This window comes from Heteronotia binoei, chromosome 5 (assembly GCF_032191835.1).
Source record: "Heteronotia binoei isolate CCM8104 ecotype False Entrance Well chromosome 5, APGP_CSIRO_Hbin_v1, whole genome shotgun sequence".
In the NCBI taxonomy this organism is placed as follows: Eukaryota; Metazoa; Chordata; class Lepidosauria; order Squamata; family Gekkonidae; genus Heteronotia; species Heteronotia binoei.
The window spans coordinates 67,027,116-67,046,220 of NC_083227.1; the positions used below are offsets into that span (position 1 = coordinate 67,027,116).

Genomic DNA, 19,105 nt, shown 5'->3' on the forward strand with positions numbered 1-19,105 from the left:
GATAGGGTCAGCTATAGCCCTGACTGGGGAAGAAGTACCCTTTGATTATGAAAATGGCATGAGAGGAGAGGGCCACTCCCATGGTAACCAGGAAAACTGCAATTACTTGGACATTTGGGTCAATTGTGGAAAGGACCTAGGAAGTGGAGTGCAAGGTGTGTTCCAGCTGCATGGCTCAGGGCAGGGAATCAGGTGGTCAGAGCAGGGAATTATGTAACTCCCCTGCAACAGAGCAGACAGGCCTGTGTTGGTGTCAGTCAGCAATAAAGTACGTTGAAAGCTAGCCTGATGTTTGAGTTGTCCTTGAAAGCATGGAGGGTTGGCCGCTCCCCAGCTTATTGTGCACCCCCATGCTTTCCTCTGCTCACACTGGGGCAGAGGAAAGGAGTTCAGCCTTGAAGCTTGAAGCTGCTCACAAAGTAAAATATAACAACATAAACACCATAAAAGTTGTAACAATGAATGGTAAAAATGCAGCAGCAGCAGCATAAAAACAGCCTAAAATCTATAGCTTCTTTTTTTAAAAAAAATATAAATCTCTTCTCAAAATCAGCCCCCTCTCTTAAAAGGAAGGTGTTAGCCTGGTATCTAAGAGATTCTAAGACAGGAACAAGAAGAAAGGCATTCTGTAAGCAAGTTACCATCTACTTCATCTCTGAAAACAGAAGCATATATGTATCTATTGATCTAAAATGATTTTACACTGCCTTTCCACCCAATTAGAGTTCCCAATGCAGTCAACATTAAAACATTTGAGCACATAGTATGAGACTTGTGAGTAACATATTAGTTTGTGGACTGGGCAGTATGAGAGAAGGTGATCCTTCACGTATCCTGGCCAACATTTAATACCTTAAAGCAAAGAGTGAGCACTCTTAACTATGCTCAGAAACACTCACTGTTTCAGTTAAATTGTATAATTTTAAAAAAAGATTAACACTTTTGTATTTGGCCTCTCAGGTAGCAATTGTCTGCTCTCAGAGACTTGTTAATTGGTAAATTTGTTATTTCATCTTTTGTCGTATACTTTTTGACATAGTTGTTCTGATGACTCATTTAAAAGAAACGGTACAGGCACAGATACCTATCTAAAACCTTTTATATTAAAGACTGATGCTAAAAATTCTTCTATCTGCTTCCCAAACTTCCTAATTTCTGTCAAGCAATCTTTCCCCCATCAATTAATTGAACTGCATGACTGATTTTATGCTTCTGACATATTTGAATATATGTTTATTGCTTATTTAGCAGTATGCTTAGCAACTTACTTACTGCCACCACCCTAGTCTTTTAATGTTATATTTGTTTTTGTTAGCATATATGTTTCTTGTTAGTCTGCTTATTTGGGTAAGCCTTCAACTTCTTAAAGGGTTTATAGAATTATGGAGCCCGGTTCTTCATGTTGATGATAACAAGAGCGTTTCATGTAATGCGAACATATATTTTGTTGTTGTTTATACTGTAGATGACAATACGCTGCATGGACCAGTTTTCATCCAGCAACCAAGCAATGTCATTTTTGCACTCAATTCTGAAGAAAAGAAAGTAAAATTGAACTGTGAAGTGAAGGGAAATCCTAAACCAACGATAAGGTTTGTTGCACATTTATTCATTTTTAAGCACTGTTGTGAAGCAAGGAATATAACATTTGCATTATGCTGATTTAACTGGAACTACTGCAGTAAACCTTAGGCACATCATCCAGGCTAGTTTAACATGTGAGAGTTTAGCCATGGTGCTCTGTAGCAGCAAATTAGCAAAAAGATCTCGGGGCAATTTAAAGAGTGACAAATTTATTGTGTCACAGGTTTCTGTGGCCCAGAGCTCACTTTAATACATAAATTAAAACATCACCTAAGTGTATGGCTGCTACATGGTTTGCTTAATATTCTCTAAACCCTGAGCATTCAGGGGAGGGGGGAACCTTGCACAGTTTTATGGGGAGGTGTATCCCACAAAAAGGAATATGTGTGAAAGAAAGAAAGAAAAAACTTATCAAGGTAATAATAATAATAATAATAATAATAATAATAATAATAATAATAATAATAATAATAATAATAATAATAATAATATTTTTATTTATATCCCACCCTCCCCACCAAGACAGGCTCAGGGCGGCTTACAAGACATGATACATATACCATGATATAACAATAAAATACAATTAATACAATAAAATACAGTTAAAATACAAATTCATGAATTTAAGTTAAATAGATAATTTAAAACCGGTATAAATTAATGGTGCTACAGTTTCAGTACATATATAAATAAAGATGGCTGGATATCATTACAAGACTCCACCTTAGAAGGCAAGTTGGAAGAGGGCGGTTTTACAAGCCCTACGGAACTGGTTAAGATCCTGCAGGGCCCGTACCTCCTCTGGCAGCTGGTTCCACCATTGGGGAGCCATTATCGAAAAGGCCTGCTCCCTTGTTGTTTTTAGCTTGGCCTCCCTTGGCCCAGGGATTTTCAGAAGGTTTTGTGAACTAGATCTTAGTGCTCTCTGGAGACATATGGAGAGAGATGGTCCCTAAGGTAGGCAGGTCTTCGGCCATATAGGGCTTTAAAGGTAATAACCAGCACCTTGTAACGAACTCAGTACACAATTGGCAGCCAGTGCAGTTCCTGCAGCCTAGGCCGCACATGTTCCCACCGAGGTAGTCCCATTAACAGTCTGGCTGCTGCATTCTGCACTAGCTGCAGTTTCCGAGTTTGGTACAGGGGCAGTCCTATGTAGAGGGCATTACAGTAGTCCAGCCTCGAGATGAGTGTTGCATGAATCACTGTTGCCAGGTCGCCATATTCCAGGAAAGGGGCCAGCTGCTTCGCCTTTCTAAGATGGAAAAAGGCGGATTTAGCAGTGGCTGCTATCTGGGCCTCCATTGTCAAGGAAGGCTCCAGTAGCACTCCCAGGCTCTTGACCCTACGCACTGGTATCAGTGATGCACCGTCAAAGGCTGGTAGGGGAATCCCCTCTCCCAGCCCACCGCGACCTAGGCAAAGGACCTCTGTCTTCACTGGATTCAACTTCAGCCCACTCAGCTTAAGCCAACCTGCCACGGCTTGCAGCTCCCGGTCCAGATTTATAGGGACCTCGTCAGTCCGGCCGTCCATCAATAGATAGAGCTGGGTGTCATCAGCGTACTGGTGGCAACCCAGCCCATACCTTTGGGCAATCTGGGCAGGGGGGCGCATGTAGATGTTAAACAACATCGGGGTGAGAACTGCCCCCTAAGGCACCCCACAATTAAGTAGGTGTCTCTGGGACAGCTCTCCCCCAATTGCCACCCTTTGTCCCCGACCCTCAAGGAAGGAGGAGAGCCACTGTAAGGCTAGCCCCTGAATTCCTGTGTTGGCGAGGCGGCGGGTCAGCAGCCGATGATCGACCATATTGAACGCAGCCGATAGGTCTAACAACAGCAATACTGCTGAGCCGCCTCGATCCAGATGTCGCCGGAGGTCATCCATGAGGGCGACCAACACTATCTCCGTCTCGTGGTCCGGGCGGAAGCCGGACTGGTATGGATCTAGGGTCGAAGCGTCATCCAGGAAACTCTGTAACTGCAACGCCACACCCCTCTCTATAATTTTGCCCAAATTTGAGACCGGCCAATAATGTGCCAATTCGGCCAGATCTGATGTAACCTTTTTCAAGAGGGGGCGGACCACTGCCTCTTTCAGGGGTGTTGGAAAGGAGCCTTCCAAAAGAGATCTATTTATGAAGTCCCGTATAGGACATCTTAGCTCCTCCTGGCAAGCCTTAATTAGCCAGGAGGGGCATGGGTCCAGATCACAAGTAGTTGGGCGTGCAGTGAAAAGGATTCTGTCGACTTCCTCCAAGTTGAGTGAATTGAAACAGTCCAGGATCAAACCAGAAGACACGCACGGGGCCTCGAGTTCACACACTGTATCCAATATGGCAGGGCAGTCGTGGCGGAGCAACTAGATCTTATCTGCAAAAAAATTCGCAAAAGCCTCACAGCCAATCTCCAATTCCTTAACGTTTGGCTTGCCTTGTGGCAATGTAGTGAAATTCCGGATTATTCTAAACAATTGTGCTGGGCGCGAATTTGCAGACGCAATCTTAGCCGCAAAGTATGTTTTCTTTGTGGCCTTGACTGCCATCTCATAGGATCTCATAAACTCCCTATAAGATGTTCTCGTCGCTTCGTCACGAGTATGCCGCCATTGCCTCTCTAGCCTTCTGAGACCTTGTTTCAACTGGGGTAGCTCCGAGCCAGCCTAGTCCGAGGTCGTAGAGGGCGTCGAGGTGCGATCTCATCAATGGCCCTAGAAAGCTGGCTATTCCAGGTCTCAACCAGGTCATTGAGAGAATCGCCAGAGGGCCCTAGAGAGCCGGCTATTCCAGGTCTCAACCAGGTCATTGAGAGAATCGCCAGAGGTCCAGGGGTCCCGTAGAGCCATTTGGAACCGTTCTGGGTCCATCTGGCTCTGCGGGCAAGCCATAATATGCTCGTCGTCTAACTAGGTTTGGGGTGGAATATCTACACGAGCCCTAAGGGCAAAGTGGTCCAACCATGGCACCGCTTCTGCGGTTACATCGTCCACCATAACCCCAGCCGCAAAGATCAAGTCTAACATGTGCCCGGCCTGGTGGGTGGGGGCTGTAACAAATTGAGAGAGTCCTAGCTTCACCATGGTACAGACCCATATAGCACCCACACACCTCTGCTGCAAACCATAGTTCATGGAGGGGGCTACCAGAGGAAATAAAGTTGTGTGTTGATGTGATTAGTGCATTAATAGGTTTTAGGAGACCCATTGCCATAAATTATGCATCTCTCTGGGAAGAGGCTGTAGACAGTCAGAGTCTCTGACTCACACTTCCAGAATACTTGCCCAGGGTTGTTCCTGCCTGGTATCAGTTTTGTTTCATTTTGGGCCATCCAGTGCTCTGCACTTAAGATTTTGGCGTGACATTGGAGGGACCCCCCTCTCACCCTCTCCCTTCAGGCAGCCCAGGCAACCTGTGAGGGAGGCTGAACTGCCAGCAAATAAAAGCAGCTGGTGGCAAGGCAAGAAAAAGCTCTTGGCTCCTCCCCTCCCCTGCTCTACCTCTTCCCTTCTCTTCCCAGCCTTGAGGCAAGTGGTGAAGGCATGGCGGTGGGTGCACTCCAGCATGTCAACTGGGGCCTGCTACCGCTGCACTCAGGTGGTGGGGGAAAGGGTATGCAGTGGGCAGGAAGTTGGGTGCGTGCAGGGCTTTTTTGGTAGAAAAAGCCCAGCAGGAATTCATTTACATATTAGGCCACACCCTCTGACATCACCAATGTTTCACATGGTTTTTTGGTAGAAAAAGCCCAGTATGAACTTATTTGCATATTAGGCCACACCCCTGACACCAAGCCAGCCGGAACTGCGTTTCTGTGCGTTCCTGCTCAGAAAAATTCCTGGGTGTGTGTGTTGTGATTCCCCACTTGCCTGGGGCAGCAGCTCAGTGCCAGCACCTTAGTGCCAGTGCTGCACACACAAAGAACAAAATACAGCCACTCCAGTCAAAGCATGACATATTTTTTGTAGCTCACTTAGCACAAAAAATCCTGATGGAACACCAAAGACCTCTCCTGCTCAAGGGCTCAGGATGGGCAGTCATGGTCTACAACTCACTCAAGAACAATCCTCTAACTGCACATCTAAGAATGCACACAGGAACAAGACATCACCAAGGGCATTAAAATTTTCGCTTCTCTCTTGGGGTTAACACTGGCTCTATATATCACAGCAGGGAAGACTGAAAAGAAAGACATAGCACAGTGGGAAGGAACAATCATAAGACACACAATGTTTCTAGTTCATATTCCACATGTGGCTAGGAAGACTAGAAAGGAGTGCCAGGCACAGTCCCATTGAACATAATTACTGGAGAGTGTCTTCTCAAGCTTGTTAGCCCCAACCTGCATGCCCTTTATTTTGACTACACCATCTAGCTACTGCACTCAGGAGTTCATTACCTCCACCCACTATTATTAATTCTTGCAACCTTTGTGGTCCTTCTGGACCTGCCCATCCCATGTCATGCAGGCTGTTTAGAAGATGCCACTAGTGTGCAACCTGAGAACCTTCACTGTCTGCCTTGCAGTAGCATTCCAGAAGAACTCTAGGCCCCACCTTAACATTGGTAATCCTAAGGAGCAGTGGCTTCCCCTTGGTGTCCATGTCTAAGTGGCAGAGCATATGCTAAGCATGCAGAAGGTCTCAGGTTCAATTCCCCTGAAACCTTGGAGAGCCTCTGCCACTCTGAGTAGACAGCACTTACCTAGATGGATGAAAGATCCGATTCAGTATAAGACAGCTTTATGAGTTCAGCAGAGAAGAATTCGCAATATACCGCAACAATGTTGATGCCCCTCCCTCCTTAGATGGTTACAAAAAGTGCTCCCTTATGCAGCTTGGTGTGGTGGTCCAGTGTGCGGACTCTTATCTGGGAGAACTGGGTTTGAATCCCCACTCCTCCACTTGCAGCTGCTGGAATGGCCTTGGGTCAGTCATAGCTCTCGCCAGAGTTGTCCTTGAAAGGTCAGCTGCTGTAAAAGCTCTCTCAGCCCCACCCACTTCACTGGGTGTCTGTTGTGTTGGGGGGGATGGTAAAGGAGATTGTGACCACTTTGAGACTCTGAGATTCAGAGTATAGGCGGGATATAATTCCAATAGCAGCAGCAGCATGCGGCGCGGGGGTGGGGGTGGTGGGATGTGCCGGATCCCTTTATCGCATACTGACGATATCCTAAACTGTGCTTGTCTCAGGAACAGGTTGGGAGACTGAGAAGGAACTTGTATTTTCACTCTCCATGTGTTCAAAGGGAATTTTAAAAACAATGCCAGGGTTCTTGCTGCTGTAACAGTATGCCAGCACGGTGGTGGTGGGAGACTGGTCTTGGAGAGGCTTAGGATACTAACTCCTACTCTTCCCCTAGCATGTCTCTGATGCTGCTTATTCATATTCCAGTGCCAGTGTTATATCAGCCCAGTTCTGACACAGCTTAACGTTGGTGCATCTTCAGATACACTGGTGAATCTTCAGAATGCACCTGCATAGGGTTTAATTACTATCCTAAACTGTTCAGAAATGGGGTTTAGGATTGTACTGGGAAATGACTAGCGTTCTTCTTGCTGACAGTTTCTTAAAGAAAGGGGGGAAAGTTTCTTAAAGAAAAGGGGAGTAAAGAAGGAATATTGTGTGTTGTGATTCTACACTTGCAATTTTGTCCTAAGTTCTAGAGCCATATTTATACAACACCTAAATTCAGCTGAAATAAGCTGCTGAGGAATGGTTCTGTGATGTTTGAATCAACTTAATTTATTGGGAAATGTGGAGTGGCTACACTCCGTGCAGCAGATCTGCAAAATAATGGGGAAGGGAGGAACTGTAGATGGATAATAAAACATCTGTTCTGAAATTATGGAGGAGGGAATATTTTCAGACATAATATAGGACTCTAGAGCAGCTCCATAAATAGAGAGGGAGTACCTAATTTCTGCTCATCTTCTAGATCTGTAAAACTGAGATAATGGCATTTATAGTGTCCTAAATTATAAATGGTATGTGGAGCCATGAGTTAAAGCTACAGTATGAAAATATGCTATTACAAGCAGAATAAATGCTCCATTATAGGCTATAAAAATGGCAATGTGTTAACATGGAGAAAAATCTCAGTGAAAAAAAAAACCCTATTAAATTTTCTGAACTGTAAAACAAACACCTAGGGCTGAAGGAGAAAATAAACCTACCAAGGGAGTTAAAATAATTTTTTTCCTGGTTCTTTTCCTTGGAAAAACCATTCAGATCTTGTGGTGATGTGTTGTTTTTTTTTGTTTGTTTTTTTTAAATGTGCAACTTTATCCTTATTACATTGTGATTTATTTTACTTTTTCTGTCATCAGTGTTCTACTATAGTCTGAATTAGATAGCTAGTGTGGAGCTAGTATTCAGTCTGGAGTCCCATGACTTAATGAAAGTGTTCTAGCCCTAGAACTGTATGGCACTATGAAAATAATTAATCACAAGGTGCATCAGCAGCAGCAAGGATGTAAACATTAATCATGTTTGGGAATAACATATACACATCAAGTTATATGTTACATCATTTTAGTTTTAGGCAGAAATTGTGTTTTCATGCTGGTTTGAAAATAAAGAGAATGTCTTTTTGCTGCATTTTGTGCAAAAAAGGTGGAAATCTTATAATGCTAGCAAAATTCAACTACTGCCATTTTTGTACTATAGGTGGAAGTTAAATGGAACCATTGTTGACATTGGTATAGATTACCGCTACAGTGTGGTTGAAGGCAGCTTGTTGATCGATAATCCCAATAAAACTCAAGATGCTGGAACATACCAATGCATAGCAACAAACTCATTTGGAACAATTGTTAGCAGAGAAGCTAAACTTCAATTTGCATGTAAGTAGCAATTATACGCCATGGCAAATATTACATTGTTGTAACATAATGTTGGAGAAAAAAAGGCTTTAAAATTGATGTATTCCGAAAAGCTTCTATATTATTCCATTTATAGAATGTCTTTTGATTTGTAGAACAAATACTTGCTCTGTTTGGAAATTCAAATATTTTGACAGGTTCTTAATGAGTGCATCACTGGACTGGTTGCCTCTCTAAATTTTAGATTTTTTAAAAAGAGAAAGGGGGTTTATGGTAGGGCATGGGAGAGAAGACAGATGTACCCACATAGTCTTCAAAGGTATTGGAAGGTTTCAAAAAGAGAAAATCCCAAAAGGTTGTGTTTATATTTTATGTACGTAATGTGAGATTTGTTGAATGCATGTGGCTTTGACATTTTTGTAGTACTGTTATGGTTTGACTTTGCTTGCCTCTTATGGGCAGCGTGCACTCAGATTACTTTTTCTGCCAGTTTGTAAATTGTTTCAAGTTTTGCGGCACATGTTTTATCTGTGGTTTTGCCTGCCAAATTCTTCCAGCTGGAAGGTTGCAATTTTTCCCCCTGTCCCAAAGTCCATATTTAGCCTGAAGACATTTCTTTTACTAGTTCGGATTTCTCTTGATTTATGAAGTATGTTGTGATGTTACATAATAAAACTATTCTGTAAACTATATATTTCAGCATATCCTGAAAGGTCATGTATTTTTTTAGTAAAATATTCCTAAAATTAACATCCTTATTTATGAAGCTCAGCTGATTGAACCCACAGTGATATAGTTTAAGGTAAAGCTCTGGTTAAAGATTCAGATTAGGGTTGCTTGTGATAGTGGTGAGCCACAATCCATTAGGCGAATTGTTTGGGCGTTTTCGCATTAGCGTTTATCCCAGGGTGGCACCCCATTTACCTCCAGATCTTTTGCTTGATTTCGCACATGCTGCTCCGCAGTCAGGGTTTGATCCGCGGCTTCAGCACTTTCACCGCACAGTATCTGGATGCGCATGTTAGCAGAGTTTCCTAAAACCTGCAGATCCACTCCACGGAGTTTGTTGTGGGAAACCCATCCCGTTCCGTATCGACTGCTTTGGGGGCGGCACCCTTCTCTGCCTTTCAGTCCTCCCACTTCATCCCCCTGGGACGTGCAATGCAATGCAAATCATGTACGCTGCTGGCCTGGCCAATCATCAGCCGTATAACCTAGTAGTGTGTGTTCGTGGTGCTTCCGAAACATGCCCACCCGGCCATTTTTTTTCTTCATTTTAGTTCCTTGCGTAATAGCGATATTTCACAGCTATGAAATTCCGAAATTTCAATGAATCAAGGAATCAATGAAGTGCCATACACCATACACAACACATGCATGATGCATTCCGTTAGATCGAAGTCTGAGGGCAGCATCCACAGCTTGTTTTAGGGAATCCTGCTTACTACTACTTTGATTGATACGCATCCTTCAGATCACACATAAGTTGATGGCAGTGGTCAGAAGCAAGCGTGCATCATTGCCGGTTAAGCGGTGCCTGCTGTTTTTTTCCCGACTACTTCTATTTGATTGCGTTACTGTGATATTTCGCAACTACGGAATTTTGTCATATCCTTAATGCAGCGTTATCACACATCAGGGTCGATCCCTGCGGACATAAGTGTTGGGGGGGGGGAATCTTGCGAGAATTGCAACTGCTGTACGAGGATCTCCTTGCATGTGCATTAATGAGTTGGCGTCCGGCGTACAGGCACAAAAGCAAAACCTCCACTATGGAATAAAGACACGCCACAGTCTCATTAACCAGATTCTCCATTGCGAATGCTTCTGTCAATACATAAAGGGCTGTGGAGGTTTGCCCGTGAAAACAAGGGGGAGGAACAGCGGTGATGTGTTACGTTGTTATGCAGTAATGCAACCAGCCATGCGCTTAAAAAAAATGATTGACAGGGCCTTGAAGTCAAGTCGATGCTAGTGTGAAAACGATTTTACATGGGCTGCATGGAAACCGACTGCGCAAAAGAGACCATTGTGCAAAAATGGGGGAAATGGTTCGGACAGAATTCCTCCGCGGAATAACGGTAGCAAACGCTAAGTGCAAAAATGCCCATTGTCTTGACATATTTTTGTTGCTGCTGCTGTTTGGTTTTCCTGGCCTGTTATGGAGGACATTCTTCTGATAGGCTTACCAACTTTTCTTAGATCATTCTTCTCTAACTCCAGTTGCTCTGGATAGAGTTTTATGTAAAACATGAGGAAGAAGTAGGTCAGGGAATAGGATATTATATTCTCACTCTCCAGACACATCTCTGCTAATTATGAAGAATATATTGCTAAGTTACTTATGCTTTGGACAGGAAAGGTACAGTTTTGTCCAAGGAAATGGTTGAATTCTGAAATGGTTGAATTCCCCACTTCCCATCTCAATTTGGACTAGTTGTACTGTTTCCTAGTACAACCTGGTGTGTGGTTGTGGGTGATCTCTGGCTATTCATGAGTCTTCTCTAAAATCTCAGAAAAATCTAGTTCTTTGTCACTGCCCCTAGCTGGGAGGGGTACGTGAAGGGGATGGGTTTAATTAAGAACAAAGTCTTAGCAATACAAAGTCTTTTCAACACAGAGATCTCTGGGAAGTAAAATTTACCAGGGCTTCAGAATCCTTAAAAACCATGCATAGTTAGTGGCTATGATAGGGTAGACCTCCACACAGGCACACACAAAGACTGCTGTGACTCAGGCATAGTAACAACAACCCCTACCCTGAAATCCTTCCTTAAAGAATCCTAAAGCTGTACTAATTCACTTTGAGCAGAGTCTGCAACGTTCCTTTTTATTATAGTTTCAGATATCTTGTTATAGATATCTATAACATATAGATATTTTGTTGTAGTTTCAGGATCTTCAGCAATGAAGATCCTATGAATTTAGGGGGAGGTATTTGTGAGTTTCCTGCATTGTGCAGGGGGCTGGACTAGATGACCCTGGAGATCCCTTCCAACTCTATGATTCTATGATCTTAGTCCATGGTTCACATTTGGTCATCCAAGTACATTCATATAGCCCATAGGCAACCCCAACTTTAGAGCCACTGCATCACCTGAGTGGCAGCAGCTGGCTGGGTAAGCGGCTAGGTGTATTTTACTAGCATCTGCTGCTCTCTCATCTCTTTATGGGACTTATCACCTTATGTGTCATACAAAAAGGTGAAAGAGCAGCTGAGGACAGAGAAGGCATTTTGCTGATGAGTGCTGTTCAAGGTCAGCCCACTTTGAACTTACCTCCATACTAGTCTCTCATCCAGTGTTATGCCAGCCCCTGTCTGCTGTTTCCTTTCTTAATGCAAACGGAAAGTAGATGAGTTCCCCAGTCAGGCTTCTCATAATTGTCCCAAGGCTAATGTCATCCCTAGACTTCCTGAAATCTAGTTGTAGAAATAATCATCCTAGATGTCAGTCTTTGTAGACATTTTATTACACAGTCAGTCCACTGATAAAAGGCCAATAGCATGCTTGAAAGACATGGTCTTTCACACATTCCAGTTTGAGTATATAAGCCATAATACCGGAATTGATGCCACACATCTGTTTCAAAGGGAATGATGGCTAGCCCAGTTCCCTTTGTGAATTAGCAGTAGAAAAGTTATAGCCTTCTCAGATGCAGAGGAGCCAAAAGAGAGGGCTTTTTTGTAAAAAAAGCCCAGCAGCAACTCATTTTCATATTAGGCCACACCCCCTGACACCAAGCCAGCCAGTACTGCATTCCTGTTCAAAAAAAGCACTCCCCAAAGATAACATTAAACAGCATAAATCCAGGTGGACATCTGTGTTGGTCTGAAGCAGTAGAAAAAAAATTAGTCCAGTGGCACCTTTAAGACCAAAAAAAAGTTTATTCGAGGTATGAGCTTTCGTATGCAAGCACACTTCTTTAGATACAATGAAATGGAAGTTAAAATTCATATCTATCTATCTATCTATCTATCTATCTATCTATCTATCTATCTATCTATCTATCTATCTATCTAAGCAGATGCCTCTACATAGGTGAACAGCAAATTGGCATACAGCTTAATGAGATATTTTGACATATGCAAAGACTAAACAGTAATAATAAGGTTGCAATATTTGGATTTAATTACTGGGTGGAAGGGGGGGCAACTAGTGGAACAATAAATATGTCAAAGCAGGAGACTAATGTGTAAAGGTATTTTTCTTAATAATGAAGAGTTATGGATAATCTGCTGTTATACTCCATTTGTATCCTCTCAAGCATGGAGTTAACTGACACCATCCTTTTGTTTGAGGTGGAGTGCTGTGTTATGTTAGAATGGGGTGGCCAAACTTGGTTAACATAAGATCTCCATAGAATAAACATCAGATGCTTGAGAGCCACAAGACATAAACATCAGATTTTTGAGAGCCGGAAGGATGGGAGGGAGAGAGGAAAGCAAATAGATGGCAGGGAGGGAGGGAGAAGTGGAAAGAATGCATTCTCCAAGCCAACAGTGGCTTGGCTTGGAGAAGTGATTTAAAGAGAGATGACTTCTCCAAGCTGGCCAACGGGGAGGTGGGGGCTTTGAGAGCCACACAATATGCATGAAAGAGCCACAGTTTGTGACTACCCCTGTGTTAGAAGAACTTCAGCTGCAGAAGCAGGAAGAAAAGCCAGTGAGCTCATGCCTCTCCAACAGTTGGAGAGGCAAGGAGAGTTCTCTCTTCCCCCCTCTCCCACTCCTCCAGATTTTCCAGTGCCCAACCACCCAAAATTTTCTGGTTATTCCTCTGGATCTAGCTCTTACGTTCACACAACAGAGACCCATCCATTTATTAACAAAAAAAAATACAAGGAGGAATTAACTGGTTTCAAGGGATGGGAGCTCATGAAGCCTGCAAGTCTAGCTAACAAGCAAGGATGCCACCCATGAGACTGAACCAACGAACATGACTATCAGAGGGGGGAACAGACTGTTCCATTTTTATGTATACAACAGATATACCACATGGACAATCCCATTGTCATGAATGGGAGACGTCCTTTGATCTCTGAATTTAATGGATCGTAATTTTTTTTCCTGCTACAAAAGATTTTTTTTAAAAAACTCTTTTCCTTGTGAGCATAGAACATTAAAATCTGTATTGCATTTAAATCATTGCTATTTATTGTAGTCCAAGACCACATGTGTTAATGTTAGTAGATGAGCAAGCATAAGCCTTAGCTTGACTGATTTGTAAATAAGAAAGATGGCTTAATAGGCAAAGTTGATTGCTTAGTGCTGAAATGGTAAATACCAACTCTTGCAACCAACAGCTCAACATTTATATCAATCAGATGTCAGGCACATCATTCACATTTGGATCGCAAACATGATGTGCAGTTCAAAAAGGCAAAAAAAGTCAGCTGATGTTTTTAAGTTTTCAAAACCCTATGTCATGTTTTGTTGTCTAGTCAGAAGTTTGCAAACAGAACTCTTTGGCGTTTGAAATAACCATGGAGGATTAAGTTTATTACACAAGATACTTCGAAAAGCAATAAAGTTGAGCACCAATTTTAATAATGTATGGTTTTCAATAGCAGCATTTAAGTTAGGTATTTGTAATTCTCATGTAATGAATTCAACAATGATGGATGCTTTATGAGGTGGCCCCAGGTGTCCGAAATGATTTAAATCTCAGTTTCTTCCCCTCTTTTTTTTAATTACCTATTATATCATTATTTTAAAATTGCCTGCTATTGGCATTTTATGAAGGAAACTGAAAACACTTGATAATCAGAAACCAGTCCAGATTTTGAAATGGCTGCCACAATGTTCAATTCCTCTTTAGATTTTTATTTCTTCTTTACAATATCATTTATCCTGAATTTAACCTACCCTTTTCTGGCAACCCAGGGACCTCTCCATTGACTATTCTTGTACTTCCAACCTCTGACCTACCTGAAGATCCAACATTTCAGCTTCAGGCACCCAAGTATTCTTCCCGTCCCATGTTAAGATATTTTTAGAAAACCATGATACCATACTGTCAGACACTCCATTTGTCTTACCAACCAGTACCTTTTACACTTTTCCCTTGAATCCGTACTCCCTGTTATTTTGCTGGGTCACCTTTCTCTTATGCCTCATTTTAACTTCTTTGCTAAATTACTTCCATCCCTTTGGGGACAAAAGCCTGCCATTATGCTCAAGGGTTAAATTTTGAACAGAAGGACATGATTAAAAGATGTCCCTGATTTTTTTTTCTTTTTCTTTCTTTTAAAGGCTCAATTATTCTTTGTATAACTTATTCCCTGCAGATTAAATTCTGAAGTAGCTATTTAAGCTCCTGAAGAGGTCAGAGAGGGTCAGCAATTTATGCCTGAAATATGTATTTAGGTTACACGCTAATTATGATGAAAGTGCTAATACGTGCCAGCAAATACTTGCTATGTTATACATCGTTAACATTTTAAATTTGTTTCTAGTAAAGTTGGTTGTCTTTTAAATAGAGAATACATTGTGGAAAATGTAAGGAACTGGCTGTATCACACTAATAAGAAATGGACTGAAACTTTCGCATCCAGCAATAAAGATTTTAAATACACATGGCATGCTCAGATGCCAATTTACTAATGTATAAAGACACAAATTTGAGCAGACTTTGGAGGATGGTGGAAGACAGGAGGGCCTGGCATGACTTTGTCCATGAGGTCACAAAGAGTCAGACTCGACTGTGCGTCTGTACAACAACAACAATGTATAAAGAAAGTAGGCAAGAAAGTTTAGCATAACAGCATGGTTTCCTAGTAGATACTAGCTTGATTTCAGAAATAAAAGACATGAAATCTGCAACCCTGAATACAGTTAGGTGGTATAAATCCTTTTGAAGACTCTGGGGGCGTTTTTGCACTAACCTTAATTAGAAGCGACGCCCCTCTTCACCGCGCAGGATCGGCGCGGATTTCGCACTAATTGCCACGGAGCACCCGGAAGAGCCGGAAAGTCCCGCGGCTTTTGCGGCGCAAACGGAAACCGCCAAAACTCACTTTCCATTTGCACCGCAAAAGCCGTGGGACTTTCCGGCTCTTCCGGGTGCTCCGCGGCAATTAGTGCGAAATCCGCACCGATCCTGCGCGGTGAAGAGGGGCGTCGCTGCTGATTAAGGTCAGTGCGAAAACACCCTGGGAGTTAAGCAGCCTGCTTGCAGGATTGCTGCCAAAATCTACAGGGAACTTTGTCTGGATAAGGAATGTTTGTAGGAGACTATATGTTGGTTCACCCTATTCAGAAGTTGATCTTTGAACTATTAATTATTAATACATAACGGAGTAGCAAAATAAATAATTGATTTCATAAAGTGCTCTGCAGCCTCTTTTCCCTCTGGTTCGTTAAATTTATTCCTTGTCCTACAGGCACCTATGGAGTTAGTACACTTTGATCCTTCTGCTCTCTGCTTGTGGCGCATGATGATCTGGATTGTCATATTTCCTAATTCATGGCTTAGCATTTTAACACTGTTGTAGTATGGAAGATCTATCTGGTCTGATTTTTGTGTTTGGGGCTGCTTCAGTTTGTAGTGAGGATCTCTTGGTAAATTGCTTGGGAATTGACAGACTCCTGGACATTATGGGAGGGAGACAGCAACATTTAGAACCTTTTAACTCTTGTGTGACAGCACTGCTGCTTTTTAAGCTGCACTTTCAGCAGTGCCCTTTACCAATGTCTTTCTCAGTTAGTTTTGCATGCTTATGAGTTTTTTTTTTAACTGGAGCAGTAAGCTGTTGTTCTGTGGTGTGCACCCTTAACTGTCATAGAAAATGCTCCTTAGCATAGAGGGAGTGATATATCTAGGCAGCATTGGGGGGGGGGGTGTTGCTTAGAAATCTAAATGCCAAATGAAAGACAGTGCTTTCAGATACATGATATGTGTCTGGCTTTACTGTGCCTGATATAATTATTAATCAGATGATAGCACTCTAATCCTTATCACCAGTTTGGTCTGAAGATAACCATCAGACAATAGTCAGTTGCCTATGCATGGTTTCACTGGAAGCATAAATGCATCATTTTTCCAGTTTGACAAATTTATAGAACAGGCATCATTGTTGTCACGATCCCATCTCTTACATACAGTCATATGCCATGAACTGGGGGGGGGGGGGTCACTGTATCCCTGGAATTACATAAGTGGACCACATTATGGGAGAAGATGTGGAATCCATTTATTATAGGAGTCCAGAAAATATTCTTGGGTGCAGGAAACACAGATAGTGCTAGTAAAGCAGTCAGTTCTATTCTATCAACTCACAGATTGATAGGGGAGGGGGGGCTTTAGATAAAGGAACTTGTCTTCCGGCCTCATTTGAAGCCACACTGGCATAGCACTATAAACTTGGGCAGAGAACTGAAGTGTATTTGATATACAGCTAATATTGATCCTCTGTAATGATTCCTTTGAAACAACTTTATTACATTGAATGATTAATATTGGTTCCTTTGTTTTATTTGATGGATGCTGCTACTGTAAAATGATAGTTGTTCACAGCAACATTATTGAGCTGCCATAGTTTGATGGTCTGATAGACTGAAACAACCATAGGTCAATTTACACTTCTGGAACTTGTGTGCCTCTGACTGTAGATGCAAGCCATGGTGCCTTGTAAATTGCATTCTCCTGTATGCAGATTAGCCTTGATGGTATCAAGATTAGATATCAGCAGACCTAGTAAGGTCTGTCTGATCTGTGTATTCTGGTGATGGTGAGAAGAATCTCACAGTGACTTCATATTTTACAGTATGCATGTTTATTATATTGTATTTTTTTTTCTTCGTGTGAGGGAAGACAGCATGGTATAACCCAATCTCATCAGAATCTGAACAGGGTTGGTACTTGAGAGGGAGACCTCCAAGGAAAGTTCTGCAGAAGAAGATAGACAAACCACATCTCCAGCTTGATGGCACTTTTCACATACACATTTTTTTTTCTTAATAATCCTATTGCATCTCATGGTTATGCAGTGTGGACCGTGTGAAGTTCGAAAAGTGTGCATGTGGAGAAACATGCCATGCAATCTGTTGCGTTCTTTAAATGAATATGCATGACAGCATCCTCAGTCTTACTGGCAACAATTTCAACTAAATATTTTTAAGTATACCAAAGAATCCTGAATATAAGCGCTGTAAAATGATAAGCAGAATTCATTGGGCACAATTTGCTTTAATTGAGTAACATGCCTAGTAATATAGTACCTCTTTCTGCAATCCTTGGGCTAACCTTTGTTGTACTTGATTTATTCTTTGTCCTAGTTGCATTTCTGATATCCCCCCTGACACACACTTGCTTTTCATTGGTTGTACACTGTAATAAGGATGATATAAACAAAACTGTTTTAAATATCTGAATATGGATGAACATTAAGTCAGTTGAAATGTACCTAAAGATTATTCCTATCATATGTTTGTTATAGATGCCGAAAGCGTTCAGAGGCTCAATGTCTAGAATTATGGGTGGGGTAGGAGAGGGGAACAAAGAAAGCTTGCCATTCTCTGTGCTAAGGATTGGGGGGGGGGGGGGTTGAACTAACAAAACTTGTGTTCTGCTTAAACCCCTACAATACTTGTACAGCATATGTATTTGTAATGAGAGATTTTAACAGAGATATTATCATGTATTCTAACACTCCATTCAGCAAAGCTTGAAATATTCCTGCAGCCTAAAAAACCTTTCTCCATCTTAAGTGACTCTTCTTCCATGATATCGTGATAAGCTAACTTCCCAGTGTTCTTTCCTGCAAAGGAAACTGGTTTTTCAAAGGCTTCTCTGCTTGGGGCAAGGTTTTTATTTTTGTATTTTTTGGCAGGGGGGATAGGAACAAGAAATAGTACAGTCAGAAAATAAATAAGAGGGGGGAAGTTAAAATGTAAGCAAAATCTAAAGTAGGTACACACCCTTGCTGACTTTTTTACTGCAGTCATGACAATGAACTTTTGCAGTACTTGTGCAGGCTTAAGCTCTGAAAAGTCTCCAGAGAAAAAACATAGTTGTGAATGAATTACATATAAAAACACTCAAGCTTTGTTTCTTTATGTGTTATTCATGTTGCTTTTAATATGCTAGTTTAAAATGATTTGCAAAAGAAAAAAAAATAGTGCTACCGTTAGTAACAATATCTATATTGTGTTCAGTTGTTTCCATGCCTTTCTAGGAACAGTGTACCCAGGTGAACAGTGTAACATAAGAGGAGAGAACCTACAGAATACAAAGCATCAATTCCTGTGAGGAGTGAAGCTCATAAAACTGGCAAGACCCATTTTTGAAGTTGATTTTGTAGTACTGTCTGATCGTTCCCTTCTCATAGGTTGCATTGCTCTGTGAGTACATCTTCCCTGCAAGCTGATCGGCACCTGCTGCCTCCAGAGCGTTCAGCTGACAGATGGCATGATAATATTTCAAACAAATAAATCAAATATTAATAGCTGAATGTACTGTGAGATATGGCCCTTTGTGATGCAGCTCTGAAGAATGCCAACCAAGTCAGCATATCTTTCTCTAACACAGATACTATTTGTCAAATATGTTCATGGAAAACACATTTGCATCCATGAGTGAAACTTAAAAAAAATCTTTCTAAAGCCTGAGCAGTAGTTTTGTTATGAATTCTGTGGGAAGAGTGCCTTTTCCCTAAACTACTGCATGTACAGGTTAGGTGGAATATTGTGATTGATGCTCCT

At 41.9% G+C, this 19,105-nt stretch overlaps 1 protein-coding gene across 3 annotated transcripts in view; it reads left to right on the forward strand.

Moving 5' to 3' along the window:
* LOC132572476 (contactin-4) overlaps window positions 1-19,105 on the forward strand; it is a 706,005-nt gene that overhangs the window by 276,352 nt on the left and 410,548 nt on the right. For all 3 annotated transcript variants that reach the window (XM_060239572.1, XM_060239573.1, XM_060239570.1), the window contains exons 3-4: window positions 1,466-1,592; window positions 8,249-8,424. In XM_060239572.1, the coding sequence (XP_060095555.1) occupies window positions 1,466-1,592; window positions 8,249-8,424 (303 nt within the window). The remainder of the gene's footprint in view (window positions 1-1,465; window positions 1,593-8,248; window positions 8,425-19,105) is intronic.